The sequence below is a fragment of the Microchirus variegatus genome (assembly GCF_963457635.1).
Source record: "Microchirus variegatus genome assembly, chromosome: 4".
In the NCBI taxonomy this organism is placed as follows: domain Eukaryota; kingdom Metazoa; phylum Chordata; class Actinopteri; order Pleuronectiformes; family Soleidae; genus Microchirus; species Microchirus variegatus.
The window spans coordinates 3,527,721-3,538,496 of record NC_139805.1 but is presented as its reverse complement, the minus strand read 5'-3'; the positions used below and the strand labels follow the sequence as shown (position 1 = coordinate 3,538,496).

Below are 10,776 nucleotides of genomic sequence, written 5' to 3'. Positions count from 1 at the left end.
TTTCCTTCTCTTTTCTCTTCTCACCACCGTGGTACATGTTGAGCTTGGTCTCATTTGTCCAGAGGATGTTCTTCCAGAATTGTAACGGCTTTTTTAGGTGTTGTTTGGCAAATTCTAATCTTGTCTTCCTGTTTACGAGGCTCACCAATGGTTTACATCTTGTGGTGAACCCTCTGTATTCACTCTGCTGAGGTCTTCTTTTGATGGTTGACTTTGTCACTGATTCCTGGACATTGTTCTCCACAATCTGCTGATATTGAGTGGAATCCATGCGACCTTCAACTTTAACAAGATTCCCAGTCCCTGCACTGGCCACACAGCCCCACAGCATGATGGAACCCCCCCAAATATTACTGTAGGTAGTAGAGCTGTCCCAAAGGATTATTTTTGAAACTATTAATCTAGCGATTATTTTTTGCGGATTAGTCGACTAATCTAACGACAAATGTTACCATTATAGTGTGCGTGCGTGTGTGTGTATGTGTGTGTGACTCTCTATTGAACGGAATCAATAACTAGACAACAACTGTCTAACGTAGCGTTAACCTTGGGTTTACTACTGCGACTGCTTGATAAACAAACATTTCAGGGCGGGGAAGGGGGGAAATCCGCATGAGTTAGAGTCTGGGTGAGGCTGGGCCGCATCATGTAAGTACCCCCCCCCCCCCCAAAAAAGAATAAAAAATAAATAAAAATTGCTCGGCATGCGGACCTTTTGAAAATTTGTAAGTAAGGCCAAGTTTTTTTAGAACAGTAAAAAAAAAAGAAATAAAAAATGAAATTAATTATAATGCCAATTCTGTAGCATTGTTTTTTTTTTTACTCTAATTGTGTTGTTATGGCTGTGACTGTGTTTACTTACATCACTAAAGTCAAAGCATTGGAATTATAGAGGGTGCCCCTCATCTGGTGCAGGCCTTTTTTTTCTCCGCACCGCCCCTGCTGACTCTGCTCTTCTCTCTCCTGCATTGTGCGCAGCTCCAAGCGGACTCTGCATATCCAACGCAGCATGGATCATTTCTCTATACGCGGTTATATCTCCACATCCATATATGACACATACATAATGATCTTTATGACGAGGATCGAGTACAGTCGCTTTGAAATACAGGAGATCACAGTAGATCTTAGTAAAACGTGTTGACAGATTCTCAAGAGCGCACTTTTCAATGTTTACAGTCCGTGGTCTCATTCTTTCTTTAGAAGACGCTTTAGCGCTGTAATTAAGGGAATAACAGATGCATCAGATGAGCTGATCTCTTTAGTTAACTGCTCAAAGAGAGAGAGAGAAGAGAGTTCATAATCAGCCAAGTTTCGCTTTTGCGCATAGAGACTTTCCAGTACTTAATAGGTGATGTTCCACTGTGTCCTCACATCTTGTTGGAATCGTTTTATTGGTGTTCCAAACTGATCTTGGACAGACTCTAAGCAGGTATAGACAGGCGCGTGCCGGCAGCAGTTCTTGCGTGCGTCATCACAACATCGTTTCGGTGGTTACCGGGGGAAACGAGAGGAAATAATGGTAATTTAAATAAAAAATAGTAATAATAGCCTAAAAGTAGGGCGTCTAATTTCTTATTATTTTATTGCAGCGAGTTTTGACTGACATCTTCTCCCTGGCACCTGCGGGTGGAGAGACTGCAGCTCTTCCCCTAAACCATGATGTTGAACAATCATTGTTTTCAGGTCATTTGAGAGTTGTTTTGAGGCTCCCATGTTGCCACTCTTCAGAGAAGATGCAAAGAGGAGAAACACTTACAATTGGCCTCCTTAAAAACTCTTTCTCATGATTGGATTGGACTGTGTATGGAGGTCAAGGGTCACTGAGGTTACCAAACCAATTTTGAGTTCCAATAATTAGTGCTTAAGATATTAAAATCAATACAATGACAAGGGTGCCTAAATGTATGCACATGCCTAATTTTGTTTAAATAATTCTTGCACACTTTCTGTAAATCATATAAACTTTATTTTACTTCTCAAATATCACTCCGTTTGTCTCCTATATGATATATTTAACTGATTTCTTATCCACACAACCAATGATTTATAAAAGAAAACCATGAACATTTACAGGGGTGACCAAACTTTTGCATACCACTGTACATGTATATACTGTACATATACACACACACCCACACACACATATATATATATATGTATATATATATACATATATATACACACACACACACATAGTTATCATACTGCTCATCTTGGCTTATAAGTAAATAAAAATGTCCCGGTCATTTCAGTCCAGACATTTATCAAACCACCATCTTTGCCAAAACGTAACCAACATGATTGACATGAACCCGTCTTTGGTGTCAAGACATTTTTTTTGTTAAATCACACTTCAGTAAAGTCCGGGATAAATTGCTGATGGTAAAATTAATCAGATTAGCAGAGACAGACAAACCATTTCAAACAACAGATGACCTGAGAGTCTCTCCATCTCCGAAACTCTATCCACTGATACGGACACGTTTTATTGCGCTGATTGTTTCACATAATTTATCTATATTTACCTTATTAAAGTGCAACTAAACCCCTAAACCACATTTATTCCTGCATTCCATTTACATATGAACTGGGAAGTAGGAGTGACATCGCCTCACGCCCAACCCAAATTTTGGGGTTTGTGGGGGGGGGCTTGCTCTGAGTTTCCATGTTGGAGAGTTCAGGAGACCACAGAAATTCAAAGTTTTGTAAGGCGATCCTACAGCCACTGTAGGTTTAAAGTGTAACACCCAGACCAACAGATGCATACAAAAGAGGACACAATCAAAGATGGTACGGTGTCATCAAGTCCACGTGTTTTACAGAACAGGTGAAAGCGACGTCTCTGCTCTGTGACGATCAGGAGGCCACACTCTCACCATCAGCAGCGTTTTCGACAGTTTTACAGTTTTCCTCACTCCTTGGTGGTTCAGTCATTGCCGTGTGCTCCTCCCCTCCTCTCTCGTCCTCCACACTCTCCCCCTCTGAAGGTTTACAGTCTTCGGTTGATTGTGCTTCACCCTCACGGTCCGCCACTGAACCAGCTCCCTCCTTCCCGTCTTCCGCACAGCATCTTCTCTTCTTCCCGTCCTCTTCCTTGTCCTCGTCCTTCAGTTTCTGCCTCTCCAGCTCCTCCTCTGTGGCCTGAAGTTGCAGCTGCTGCATCAGCTCCTCCAGTTTACAGGCTTTGCGCAGCTCATTCTGCTGAATGATGGCACAGAGGTGCTCCGTCAGCTGCTCCTTCACCTCCGTCTTCTTGTGCAGGTCAAGTTTGGCCATCACGTACTCTGCCTCTGCCTTCTCATAACGCTTCCTGTCACAAAAATGTGAGAGAAAATACAGAGAAATGTTAGTAAAAATGTATTCAGTTTCTACAAGCAATATTTACTTAAATGTCACTATCAATATTTCTTTTGATTTGGTTTTCCCAATATGCACCATGGAGTATGGACAAAGAAAAGCACGAGGGAACATTGTGAAACATCCATTCATATCTGCTTTTTGTCCACATATAAGCACAAATGATGCCAGACATTTCCATGAAAGACTAAGTTAGTTAGGATGACTAACAATACTGGTATTTAAGCCAAAACACTGAAGAATGGGACAGGGTATGGAGGCAAAAAGGATCACAGTACTGATAAGCATCCTGGAAAATTAGCAAAATAATAATGAGGTATATATATATATATATAAAAACATAAACAAATATAAAGTTTGGGCACCCCTGTTAATTTTCCTGATTTTCCTTTATAAATCATCGGTTGTTTGGATAAGAAATACCAGTTAAATATATCATATAGGATACGAACACAGTGATATTTGAGAATATTCTTGGGTCTATTATTCTGTTTTAATGATTTTTTTGTTATATGGAGCAAAGAAAACAGAAAATATTTACAATTAAGAAGCTGAAAAAAAACAGATTATCATAATTTTACTTGACGATTAATTTAGTAGACAAGCTTATATTAAATTAAAAACACATTTACTTATTTTTTGCAGAGAAAAATTAAACTACATTGGCATGATAAATAAATGTTTTCAAACCCAGCCCTTGTGAGAACAGGAACATGCCTGACTACAGGACGATTGTGATAATTGGTAGGAACAGAACACAGAACAGAGCATGCTGCCTGGAAACACTGTGGTAACACACCAGATGATGTCAGTCATTTACAAAAAAACAGAATTTCCCCCCATCAGGGTCTCGTGTTTTACATCTGCGCAATCGCCACAACTGATTCAATCAACACAAGCATAACACAGCCCAGTGTAATGAGCGTGTGAAGGTCAGGTCCACTTCCCTTTACACAAACATCTGTGATGAAGAGAGTGCAGGAGGTGGAGCTAAACAACAGGCAGCACAAGGTCAACTGGATATACGGATCACTATGAGCATGAGCTTTATTATAGGTTAGTTTACAGTCTCTATAAGCAACACTCTTATTTTGCTTTTGTAAAATTGTTCATGATCCTTATCTTGTTAGTGCTGCGTTATCTCTGAGTGGTGGAGCAAAGCTTGAGTGGGACTGACAGACATTCTCTGCATCACAGTCCATGTTTGGTGGAAAAACAAAACAGGATCCTTACTTACTGGAAAGCAGCTGCAGGGGGCAGTGTTTTGGGGGTTTAAAAGGAGAGCATTTACAGTAAATGTACTGTACATTACCTGAATATAAAATAACATCACCTCTGGGAGGACGCAGCAGGGAAAGCGGGTTGACTGTATCAACTCATTTGACGACCGAGAGAAGATATCTGCCGACTGTATAAGTTCACAACTGAGCAACAGCATGTTTATACATGGTTGATTATTTTTATTTATATGTGTGTGTGTGACAAGAATATGCCTATGAATTAGAGCTGAAACGATTAATCGATGAATCGATTATTAATCGATTACTAAATTAATCGTCAACTATTTTGATAATCGATAATCGGTTTGAAGCTTTTTTCATGATTAAAACCAGATTTCTGATTGTTTCAGCTTCTTAAATCTGAATAATTTCTTGGTTTCTTTGCTCCACATAACAAAGAAATCATTCAACTAAATCATTTTGGTTTGTGGACAAAACAAGACATTTAAGAACATCGTCATTTCCAGGTTTGACGAACATTGATCAACGTTTTTTTAACATTTTCTGAACTAAACGATTAATCGAGAAAATAATCGACCGATTAATCAATAACCAAAGTAATTGTTAGTTGCAGCTCTACTATGAATAGTTCATGCTACAGTGATATTCTACCATGAAAGCAGGGCATTCAAGTAGAAGGATGCAATGGTAATTGCTTTGTCTCAAACAAGAGCTTGCAGAATTGGTGTGGTTAACAGTAACTGAACATGTGCATTCAAAAGTTTAGAGAAGGTTAACTTAAGGCCACATTATACTTTTCCCTCACTCTCTCAGAAATATAGTTCCAATTTCAAGCATTTTCGAGCACTTCAGACTTTAAATTCTAGCACTAGGTTTTCATGAAGCGCAAACAATGTTCACAGATTATTTTGTAAAATCAGCTGGGGAGGCCCAGAGCTAAGAGCTCAACCCCCAACATGCCGTTGACTAGATGAAGTCTGTGGTCATTACAACAAAATAAACCCACATCATTGATGAAAGATTTCACATTTCACAGGTGAAAGAAACATAACCTTAGTCACCTTAATTGTACAAGTGAGACATGCCAGTGAGCCAGTGGAACCAACCAGTTATATGGAACAAATGTTTTATTTTCTTTAAGTTATCACTTACATCTGTGCTTTTCCCAGTGATACGTGGCAAAATGTCTGCTGGTGGAAAGTCTATTGACCACACTGGCTCAGTGTCACAGCTTGGTGAGACACTCAAATTAAACTGAGCCATCGCTACTCTTATTGATAACAGCTGTGACAAGTCAACACGTCTGCTGGGGAAAAAGGTCTGTCACTGTGCAGGAGTTCACAGAGTGAGGAGGAGGATTTTTTTTTTTCGATTGGGCTGGCTGGACCTTTCTGAGTCAGTGTGTAATGATGCTTTCCTCTCACCTGCAGAGGCAGAGGCTTCTCACCAAATTGTGTATTACATTTCCACATGTTGTGTCTCTCTACCTGGCTGCAGTGTAGTCCCAGCTGGCTTGTTCTATCTTTCCCCTCAGGATGCCGATATCGTTGGACACCATGTCATCAAGGGCCTGGAGCTCCTTCTGGATTCTCTTTAGCTTCACAGCTTCTGCCTGAGTCTGTTTGGACCTGTGGATATCAATTCAATTTTAATTCTAGGTCTTTTAACTCATGTTGCTCACAAAAGTATCCTGGGTTCATCCACGTTTTTCATGGTCAAGCACTTTTCAAGCATGTTGACGATACATTTCCACACGTTTCCAGCACTGTACAGCTGTAAAGTTCATTATGTCTTCTGATTTAATTGTTTGGTTTGTTTTTTAGACTATAGTAAGTTTTCCTTTACCTTGTTAACGCCAGAACTTGTTAACAAGGTAAAGGAAAACTCACTATTGTCTAAAAAACAAACCAAAAAACAAAGCTGTGGTTAAACTCAAAATTATCATTTCACTCTATTTTTAAAAATCTAAGTATCAAAACCCCTGTACTTACATCTGAGCAATAGTCTTTGCCAGAAGAGCTTTCTTGCGCTTATTATTTTCCTCCATCGTTTTTTGCTCTTGCTGCAGTTGCTCCAGACGCGTCTTCTCTCGTCTGTGATGAGATAATTGAACAAAAAACTAAATTAAGAAAGAACATTTAAAAAAACTACATGCAAAGCTGTGAGACTGGCCATCGTTTCAATGTTGGCCACATCAGACATGACAAATAAAACATCTTAAAAAGTGTTTGATTAAAGGTCACATTATATTTAAATTAACTTTGCAAGTTAAAAGAGTTACAAAAAAATAGTTCATAACATCTGCAAACAATAATAATAATCTAATACATTTCAAAGCTACATCCAAATGAATTTACTATGTTTAAAAAAACCTTTTTCAGATCAATATTATCCGAGTCCAGAAGAGTGTCATTGAGTTCCAAGTAATCTTGTGACCACACAAACATGCCTTAAGACGTACATCACGCGACCATCCAGTTTCATTTGAAATACATGAGGTCGGCATATACCCTCTCTGTGTTGAAAGTTCGAATTATAACCTTTCCTTTTGATAAAGCTAATAGTTTGAGCATCTCTTAGACCTCGACTGCTGGATTCCTGTGGTGCACTCAAACTCACTCTCTCACACTCAGGGTATGAATGTGACTTCATTACATGCTATTAACCGCACTACCCAGAGTGCATTGCAAGGTTAATAACAATGGCAACCTACGAGTTAAACTATTTTTTACAAATTTTATAAAAACTAAGACATCTAGAGAATCACAAATATATCACTTTATTATAACTGGTATTAACATTTATCTTTTAAGAACTACTAGTCTTCATTGCCAGGGTTCCTTTTGACAATCATCACCACCTGCCCCCCGCCCTGGACATATCAAAGTATACTGGAGGCTCTTTCCTTAAAACACGGCGTTGTAATCAGTCTGAAGACATTAAAGCACATTTTTAAAAATATGGTCTGTTGCGACGGGGTGTTTGTTCTCCCAGCTGTTGGGCTCCAGGATGGGGGGCGGGTGTACCCGCTCTGGGGTGGTGGTGGATGGTGTTTGTCGAACAGTTTACAAATCCGAGAGCACGGATTTCCAAAACCGAGGGCATAGTAGTCGCCCGCATCTCTGACGACAGAGCGGTGTTACCAAACGTGGCAACTTTGTCGCTAAATCTGCCGAGTTTTTGTGTCGTTTTCTCACTTATAACTCTGCAGTTACTGTGCTTAACAAGCAGCGTGTGTTGCCGGGATCACCTCCCCAAGCACAGTAATCTCCGCAGTCCCAGCCTACGGCGCCAGAGCAGAGACAACTTCCATCACACTGGCTGCAGGCTGCTAATGAATCGCGCATGCGCACGACTGCCACCATTCCACCCTGGAGGGGATTACTGAGGGAGGCGGAGCTGTTCCATGTTCAAATTTTTTACTAAGTGCAGAGAGACATGCAAGAAAGGTAATTATAGCTTTAAGTAAAAAGAATGTTGAAAGATAACTTCAGGTTAATAATTAACTCCAGTTCTCTGAAATGAGTGAGAGGTTGAAATATGGACCTAAAAAGTAATCCTCTCAGAATGCTTTACAGGCCCACCTAAGTTGTGGGTGAGGTTTGGAAGGATAGAAACACAAGCAGTGTTTTGGTGACCGAGGTAACGTATACCGTGCTTTCATCATGGTACGGTTCGGTTTGGATCGGACGGTCTCGAATGGTAAAGCCCTGGGTCATGCTTGGGGTTTCAACTGAGAACAGTACCTTTACTTGATAGACGGGTGTGAGCTGTGCTCAATGGCTACTTCGGTGAGATAAGTAGTATGATGTCGTACCGGTGAAGCGAACGTGACGTGGAGGACATCCAGCAGCTAATTTGTTTCCCTCTCAGTTTGTAGCCGATTGTCTCAACGACGCTGTGCATGAGAATAGACTGAAGATGTTGACAAAAGGCAGGAGTGGTGTTTGACTGTTTGTTTGGGTGGAGCCGTCTAAAGGCCACATTATACTTCTCCGACTGCGTAATGCGTTATCCGTCTGCGTCACCACGTAGACGACTCGAGCCTTTATACTTCTGCGTCGTGGTGACGGATAGGCGCTGCAATTTCCCGCCCGATCAGTAGGGGTCACTGCGCAAGGTTGTTGTGCTTTTGGCTACAGTGAGCAATGGCGTCCGAGGGAGAAAGACTGTTGTTGTTGAAACAGTGGCCGTTTGTCACTTTCCTGTGTCCCGGAACGCAGTTTTAAGATAATTTGAGGCGAGAAATTAGCCATTTAGAGTCTAAACATGTGCTGTGTGTGTTAAGATATGACGTATTTATAGTCCGGCAGCGTTGAAGTCGGCGGGGATCAGCTCCGCCCTCTGTGGACGCTCGGTGCTCACTGTGAGCCGGCACAGAGCAGCTTCGCTCGGCCTGTCCTGAGGACCAATCGCAGCTCTTGCCGTCTCCGTTGTCCCTTGACGGAGTGACGGACACTTAAAAAATATTCCGTGCAGCCGGAGACGACGCAGAGGCTCTACAACAGGTTCTGCGTCGACGCAGAGGACCCTGCGTAGCCTACGCAGAGCACTTTACGCAGGAGTATAAATTGGGCTTAACTTCATCCGGACCACACCGTGGTAACCATTTCATAGTAAAATGGTTACCGACTTTACCAAACAAAACTAAGGCAGCAACATCAGTCACACATTAAGAGGAATTACTGCATAATAGTCTTCATGTTATTTAACAAACTGAACCTCCACTGTGTGGATGAAAAACAAGGCAATACTAACAGTTCCACCTCTTGTTTCTCCAGCTCTTTGACAAGCGGCGTCTGCTCCTCTGCGGCCGGTTGGTGATCTTTGCTCGGCTTCACCTCGCGAGTCTTCGGCTGCACTTCGAGTCTGACGGCTGGAGCCGCGGACCGAGGCTCTTCTTTCGGTGGCGACTTAGTGAGTTGCTGCTCTGGCGGAAGGACATGGCATACGTCGGCTATGTTTTTCTGAGAGGCGAGATGAAGAGCCCTCTCCCGCTGTAGCTGCTGCCGACTGCGGTTAGCTGAAGCCAGCTTCCGACCGCGGGCTGCGAACCCTGCAGATTCTGGAAAGTTGTAAGAGTAATCGAGATTCACACACATTTTACTTTACAGGATAAAAAAGTACAATGCTGTGTTTGAATTAAATACGGTTAAAGCCGCAGTCAGGGATTAATTACACAGCTAGCTACCATTACCTTTCTGCTGCATCCTCCGCAGTTCATCGTCAGAAAAACCGGCCCAGCCGCTCATTTTGCAACCCCACGCCCACTACGGTCCAAACCAGGCGACAGACACTCTACACACGAGAATGTGTACACAACTGATTAAGGATCCAAATCATTTTAAAGCCAACAATATATTGACAATACACACGACGCTTTACACTACACCGCCATCTTTGTTTATCAGTTGCCACGTCAAGGACCCGAAAAAGACCTGTGAATGGAGGCTTCAAATATTGCCTGAACATAAAACAATATAACTAAATTACAATTGTTAAGATGATTGCATTAATTCTTTCATTGTTATTACATATTTAAATAGGAGATTGTTGGTGAATAAATACAAATTAACACCGAGTTTTAGTTATAAGTTAATAACATACTTTTAATTTGTAAGTAGGCACAAGTTTGGATGAACATAATTAGTATTTTTGAGCCGGATGTATATTGTGCTCAAAAGTGTGTCCTGTTAAGAGATAAATCATCCATTTGCCTTCAGATCTGAGAATTGATCAATGGATAAAAGAGTCAGCTAAATGATATATCATGTAATAAATAAATATGCAGGTGAAATAAAAAATTTAAAGTATTATTTTCAGGGGACTTTTATTTCCTAACGACACTTTTATTTATTTCAGGAGGCTTTTATTTTGTTACATCACATGTATTTATTTCCGTAGACTTTTATTTTGAAGCGCCAAATTTGTTCCCGATCACCACATTTATTTCCGAAGGCCACCTTTATTTCCAGGCTCTTTTGTGTCATTAGAAAATAAAAGTACATGCTTGCATACTTGCCCTTGTGACTATTGCCCAAGCGTGCAGTGTCGCTGTCAAATCTGTCCCTGAGAAAATTGAAAAGAGAAATAAGTTTTGTTACCAAATTTTCAGTATAGTTACACACAACGCTAATAGTGAGCGAGGTGAGTGTGAGCTGACTGCTGAGAGAGA

The 10,776-nt window shown here is 41.0% G+C and overlaps 1 protein-coding gene across 1 annotated transcript; it reads right to left on the bottom strand.

Annotated features, from left to right (window-relative positions):
• Positions 1-1,971: 1,971 nt before the first annotated feature.
• gorab (golgin, rab6-interacting) lies at positions 1,972-9,998 on the bottom strand. The gene is made up of 5 exons (XM_083888670.1): positions 9,799-9,998; positions 9,360-9,666; positions 6,593-6,694; positions 6,089-6,229; positions 1,972-3,313 (listed from the first exon to the last, which is right to left on the bottom strand). The coding sequence occupies exons 1-5, from the start codon at positions 9,851-9,853 to the stop codon at positions 2,860-2,862; spliced, it is 1,059 nt and encodes a 352-aa protein (XP_083744796.1). The 5' UTR covers positions 9,854-9,998; the 3' UTR covers positions 1,972-2,859.
• Between the last annotated feature and the right edge of the window lie 778 nt (positions 9,999-10,776).

Bases quoted from the DNA above. Each gene is read 5' to 3' on its own strand.
- gorab (XM_083888670.1), bottom strand. From the start codon at position 9,853: ATGAGCGGCTGGGCCGGTTTTTCTGACGATGAACTGCGGAGGATGCAG. The intron at 9,667-9,798 runs GTAATGGTAGCT...ACAACTTTCCAG, and splicing joins GCGGAGGATGCAGCAGAAAG to AATCTGCAGGGTTCGCAGCC. The intron at 6,230-6,592 runs GTAAGTACAGGG...TGATATCCACAG, and splicing joins GCAAAGACTATTGCTCAGAT to GTCCAAACAGACTCAGGCAG.